Source organism: Cryptomeria japonica, chromosome 6 (assembly GCF_030272615.1).
Source record: "Cryptomeria japonica chromosome 6, Sugi_1.0, whole genome shotgun sequence".
NCBI lineage: Eukaryota > Viridiplantae > Streptophyta > Pinopsida > Cupressales > Cupressaceae > Cryptomeria > Cryptomeria japonica.
This window is the reverse complement of record NC_081410.1, coordinates 163,798,078-163,804,491: the sequence shown is the minus strand read 5'-3', so window position 1 is coordinate 163,804,491 and position 6,414 is coordinate 163,798,078. Positions and strand designations below refer to the sequence as shown.

The 6,414-nt window shown below is 34.3% G+C and overlaps 1 protein-coding gene across 2 annotated transcripts; it reads left to right on the top strand.

Moving 5' to 3' along the window:
- The first annotated feature begins 1,827 nt into the window (after positions 1–1,827).
- LOC131033293 (non-specific phospholipase C6) lies at positions 1,828–5,893 on the top strand. Of its 2 annotated transcripts, XM_057964477.1 has the most exons (3): positions 1,828–3,338; positions 4,238–4,414; positions 5,259–5,893. In XM_057964477.1, the coding sequence occupies exons 1-3, from the start codon at positions 2,249–2,251 to the stop codon at positions 5,546–5,548; spliced, it is 1,557 nt and encodes a 518-aa protein (XP_057820460.1). In that variant the 5' UTR covers positions 1,828–2,248; the 3' UTR covers positions 5,549–5,893. The 2 variants fall into 2 exon arrangements, with proteins under 2 accessions (XP_057820460.1, XP_057820461.1); XM_057964478.1 differs by lacking the exon at positions 4,238–4,414.
- The last annotated feature ends 521 nt before the right edge of the window (positions 5,894–6,414 follow it).

Genomic DNA, 6,414 nt, shown 5'->3' with positions numbered 1-6,414 from the left:
TGAATGTTGAAACACCATATAGATGCTTTGTATATATTTGTAAAAGAAGTAATCAAAATTATCAATTCTAATGAATCCACCATATTTTTCAATATGTTTTGTTATATAATATAAGAACATATTTAATTGTTTAAAATTCTAAAGATATAGACTGTTGGTTATTTTAAATAAACTTATTTAACAATAAAATAACATTTATTAAATCCATTGAAATATTGCAATATATAATTAAACTATGAAATTATCTATGCATTTAATTTTTAATAATTATAAAAAATTTCAAGTATATAATCAATCATTTTTAAAATATATTTATAATGCCTTTTAATAAAAAGTACATTTTTCCTATAATTCAAATCCATTATGTAAGACACTTATAACAAAATTGGTAATAAATCAATTTATTTGTATAATTACAAATACTAGAATCAAGAGGTGTTGGTGATCCCTTATTCTTTATTCTTTGAAACAAATAATCTAGATTTCCTTAAAAAATGTCATTTTTTATATTTTCATTGAATTTAAGTATCTATCTATATGCTCAATACAAAAATTGCAATTGCTAATATGAGAATAAACTTCCAAACATTGTAGATTAATAGATACTACTATTCCAAATAAACGGCAATCTTATAATATAAGTCCAAAAGAAGACAAAGACAAAAGCCCAAAGAATTACAATATGTAAGAGCTTGGCATATCTCTAGATTTAACTATATAGAATTTTTTACCATCAAGGGTCATACTACATGTTTTGTCATCATAATAAATAGTTTAAAAAGGAAAAATTAAAAAATGATGAATCATGATATATGATAAATGGTAATTTTTTTTATAAAATTAAATACATAAATATATCATAATGAATAGATAGAAAAGAGAAATTAAAATGATGGATCATGATATATAATAAATGGTAAATTCTTGTAAAGAATTAAATGCATAAATACACCAAAACTAATATTATAGACTTTAGTCAAGGTGGTTTATGTTTTTTATTATTAAGATAGGGATTGGCTGAGGCTCTGGTTTGGCTGCTGTGTGTGTGCTGATAATCCTCTCCTCGAGGCTTGCTGTGTATTCTGGGTCAGCCCTAATTTCGGCTGTTTTTTAATCAAAAACATTATAGGCTTTAAAAATACCACGACTTTATTATATAAGAATCCCCACGAAAACATATTTAGGTAGCTACAATTCCTTGAACTGTTTTCAAAAAATCAGCTTCTAGTACGTACTTTAGAATCAATATGAAAAGGAATAAATTTAAATCTAAATACACAAATACACCAAACTCACATTATAATCTCTAAAAATTCTATGACTTTAATATACAAGAATCCACCTAAACCACGCTAAAACATATTAAGGTTGTTACAATTCCATCATTTTTTCTTGTAGAAAATTAGCTTTGGTATGCACTTCTGAATCAATGTGAGAATAAATTTCAATCTAAGACTGTGAATGCCCATTCCCCAAAACGACTTTCATGGCAGAAGGGGAAAACAGCTTCTGGTACACACTACCAAACCAAATGTGAAAATGAATAAATTTCAATCTAAGACTGTGAATGCGAATTCCCCCAAAATAACTTTCATTCGAAAAAGGGACAACATCTATAAAAAGAAAGCTGTGATCTGATTTTCAATTTAGTTAATAAATTAAAAAAACAGTCTTCTAAAGGTACTTTTTACTCCCTCCATAGAGAATCCCCACCGTCTACACTGTGAGTCACTATTCCTCCATTATTACCAGTAGATTGAAAAGACTAAACACACATCATGTGATATTCTTCGGTAAGCGGGCTTGCAAGCATCATAATGGTAAAGCAGCTCAATAAATTACAGCAGGATATATCTTACTCTGGGTAACATTCCACATTAAATGCCACCTGCCTTACAGAAGGACGTTTCTGTCACGATCTTCCAAAAAGTGCCACCCAAGCCCAGAATTCCTTCGCACGTGTATAATAATAATACCCACTTTCTATTCCTCCTCGCCCACAAAAGTTTTCCTTCGGATTTTCTTCATCATATGTTTCCCACTTCAATTCTGTATAGAAATCATTCTCCTTGTTCAAATTTGCAGTACTTTCTTCATCATATAGTACCCACTTCAATTGGTTTTTCATATAGTACCCACTTCAATTGTGTATAAAAACCATTCTCCTTGTTTGAATTTGCAGGACTTATGGTACCCACTTCAATTCTGTATTAAAACCATTCTCCGTGCTCTGATTTTTGCAGCAAACATGAAAGTTTTCAGCAGGCAAAAGCACAAGAGTTTTCTGAATCTCTTCTTAGTTTTTCTGCTGCTTTTGCTGCCTTCAGCCCGCAGCATAGATGGACCCATAAAGACCATTGTAGTCCTGGTAATGGAAAATCGGTCCTTCGACCACATGGTGGGCTGGATGAAAAGGTTAAACTCAGAAATCAATGGAGTAACGGGGCAGGAATCGAACCCGGTATCTACCACAGAGGAAAACTCTCTCAGAGTCTACTTCAAGGACGATGCACGGTTCGTGGATCCAGATCCAGGCCACATGTTCGAGTCGGTGCGTGAGCAGGTCTTCGGTTCGAATCTCACCACCGCCAATCCTCCCCCCATGAATGGCTTCGTACAGAACGCTCTCAGCATTTCCAAAAACCTCTCAGAAACCGTCATGAAGGGCCTCAAGCCCGAATTGATTCCCATCTACACTGAGCTTGTGAAAGAATTTGCGATATTTGACCGATGGTTTTCTTCTTTGCCTGGCCCGACGCACCCCAATAGGCTTTTCGTCTACTCTGGCACTTCACATGGCGCTACCAGTCACATTGCCAAGCAATTGGCTGTTGGGTACCCACAGAAAACCATATTTGAATCTCTTCATGAGTCTGGCCTTTCATTCGGCATCTATTACCAGAACATTCCCGCCACTCTGTTTTACAGAAATCTCAGGAAGCTCAAGTATATTCCGAAGTTTCATCATTATGGCCTGAAATTCAAGCGCCATGCCAGAAAGGGGAAATTGCCTAACCTGACTGTTATTGAGCCTCGGTACTTTGATCTCAAGCTTTTCCCGGCTAATGATGATCATCCTGCTCATGATCTTGCCAATGGGCAGAAATTGGTGAAGGAGGTGTATGAGACTCTGAGGCAGAGCCCTCAGTGGAACGAGACCCTGTTTGTGCTTACCTATGATGAACATGGAGGATTCTATGACCATGTGCCCACCCCTGTTAGGAACGTTCCTAGCCCTGATGGCATTGTTGGCCCTCATCCCCATTTCTTCAAATTTGATAGATTGGGGGTCAGAGTGCCCACTATTATGATCTCCCCCTGGATCACAAAAGGAACAGGTCAGTCCTTTCAAAATGCCCTTTTCTTTTGTTAAAGTGCCAGTTGATATACAGGTGAGAATGTTTGGCTCTCCGCAATTACAGTTATAGTGAATTCGGTATAGTGGATTACAGTTATATCCTTAGAAAATGGATGTAAGCCTTTTCTTAGAGCTAGTATCGTTATAGAATGGATTATAACATTTCTTAGGGTTAGTATTGTTATAGAATGGATTATAACAACTTTGGTAGAATGGATATCCTTATAAAACTTATATCAACCATTTCTTAAAGTTAGGTATTGCTAATTCAGGTATTGTGAATTCAGTAGAATGGATTACAGTTGAACACAGTAGAATGGATTACTGTTGAATTCAATAGAATGGATTACAGTTTTAGGCGAATTTGATAGAATGATATCTTTAGAAAATGGATGTTAGAAAATGGATATCATCCATTCTTTAGAATTAGGTATTGCAAATTTGGTACTTCACAAAATTCGAATTCGGTAGAATGAATACTCTTAGAAAATGTATATCACTCGTTCTTCGAATTCGGTAGAATGAATACTCTTAGAAAATGTATATCACTCGTTCTTTAGAGTTAGGTATTGCAAATTAATTACAACTCTTGACGGATTTGATAGAATAGATACCTTAATAATAGATATCACCCATTTCTTGAAGTTAGGTATTGCAAATTTGGTAGAATGAATATGGTCCATTCCATAAAGAAGTCACACTTCATCCATCCTCTACCCAAAAGTATCCAGACATCATGACAGATGATATTTAGCTTCTGCAAAGCCTTGGGGTTTTTAAATTCTTTATGGGTGAAATTGTTTTGGGTTATAGATTCAACTCATAAAGCTTTGTTTGTTTTTCTTGATTGAAGAGCTTATTATCTTTGGTTTTGTGCAGTGGTCCATCGTCCCAGTGGGCCTTTTCCCAGTTCAGAGTATGAGCATTCTTCTATACCTGCAACTGTGAGGAAAATGTTCAATCTGAGCTCTAATTTCCTTACATACAGAGATGCCTGGGCTGGGACTTTTGAAAGTGTGATCAATGTCAAGGGGACACCTCGGACTGATTGCCCAGGTATAACACATTCTATTCATTAAGTAATTACAAACTTAATGATATTAGATTTCCACAATAGACTGTAATTGCTTCTCGATTTGATTGTGTGATAATTTTTTATCAACATTTCGGATCACACTTTATCATCAGAATGTAAGAGTAAGAGTATGTAATAGTGGATAAGGAGAAGGAGAAAACGTCATTGATGCAAGAGTAAGAGTAAGAGTATGTAATAGTGGATAAGGAGAAGGAGAAAACGTCATTGATGCATAAACTATCACACAATCGAATCCATAAGCAATGTAATAGTGGATAAGGAGAAGGAGAAAACGTCATTGATGCATAAACTATCTCACAATCGAATCCATAAGCAATTGCTTCAGAATTCGATTGTGTGATAGTTTTTGCATCAACATTAATTCAGATCACACTCTATCAGAATGTAAGAGTGCGATAGACTGCATAAGGAGAATGAGAAAACAGATCACACACTATCAGAATGTAAGAGTGCGATAGACTGCATAAGGAGAATGAGAAAACGTTGATGCATAAACTATCACACAATCGAATTCAATCGAATTCAGAAGCAATTATAACGTTGATGCAAAAACAATCACACAATCACACAATCACACAATCGAATTCAGAAGCAATTATAGTCAACAATTATGAACTTTTTGTCATGATAATCAGGTCACTAGGAAGATAAAACTGTATAATCAACAATTATGAACTTTTTGTCATGATAATCAGGTCACTAGGAAGATAAAACTGTATAAGGCATTGTACTACATTTCCTGGTTTTGTCCACTAAGTTAATGTAGTATAGTAACCACTATACTTTTGTTTTGTTATGTGACAGTGGTGCTGCCAGAGGTGAAGGCTCTGAGAGAGAGCCCTGCTAATGAAACAGGGAAGCTGAGTGAATTCCAGAAGGAAATGGTACAGCTTGCTGCAGTCATCAATGGAGACCACATTCTCAAGAGTTATCCTGATGAAATTGGAAAACGAATGAATGTGAGAGAGGCCAATGCTTACGTGGAAGATGCCATGTCACGCTTTGTGGAAGCCAGCATGGAGGCCATCAAAATGGGTGCACCTGATTCCACCATTGTAGAAATGAGACCTTCTCTAACTACCAGGAATCCCTGATCATGTAAAGTTGTGAGATTTTGAGTGTGCAGAGAATATAGTGGGGCACAAGTGATCCTTCAAATCATTCAAGTGGGACACGATAAAGTGTGTAGAGAATATAGTTTCCTTTGAATCCTCTCTGCAAAAGGCAAAGTGGGATTCTCTACTTCCAAATTTACTTTTATTGATGTTAATGGGTTTTAATTTTGTATATTTTTGTGTTGGGAATATATTAAAATAATAAATATTTATTTGTGAAGGGTTAAAGCATTGGATTCTTATTGTGAAGGACATTTTAAGTTGCAACTATTGGTTTTATTTTGTGTTGGGAATATATTAAAATAATAAATATTTGTTTGTGAAGGGTTAAAGCATTGGATTCTTATTGTGAAGGACATTTTAAGTTGCAACTATTAGTTTTATTTTTATTTAGATTATTTAATTATTTATTAATTGACTTTCAAATAGTTTTGGGATAAACAAACTCTTAAAATAGTCGGTCTAATAAAAAGGAGGGACATTGATTCATTTTGAGAGAGTTTGGGTTTTTAGGTCGATTTAAGATGTTTAGGGTATGACGATTTTTTAGGATGATTTAAGATGTTTAGGGTATGACAACTATGCATTGTGAAATTTGGAATTGTGCATGAATCTATGTTAAATTTGTATTTGTGATCTTAAATATAAAAATATGGTTTTAAATTGGCTTGGTAACTTTAACATTTATGATAGGAATGAAAAGTTTTAGTGGATGTTTCTTTATGCTTCTACTTACAAAATATTATTTTAAGAGCATGGAAAACATTGTTGGAGTTTCTTTATGCTTATACTTACAAATGAAAAACTTGATGGTGTTGAATATTATTTTAAGAGCATTGGAAACA

Coding starts and splice junctions, on each gene's coding strand:
- LOC131033293 (XM_057964477.1), top strand. CDS start 2,249: ATGAAAGTTTTCAGCAGGCAAAAGCACAAGAGTTTTCTGAATCTCTTC. Junction 3,339..4,237: donor CTGGATCACAAAAGGAACAG/GTCAGTCCTTTC, acceptor GGTTTTGTGCAG/TGGTCCATCGTCCCAGTGGG. Junction 4,415..5,258: donor ACCTCGGACTGATTGCCCAG/GTATAACACATT, acceptor GTTATGTGACAG/TGGTGCTGCCAGAGGTGAAG.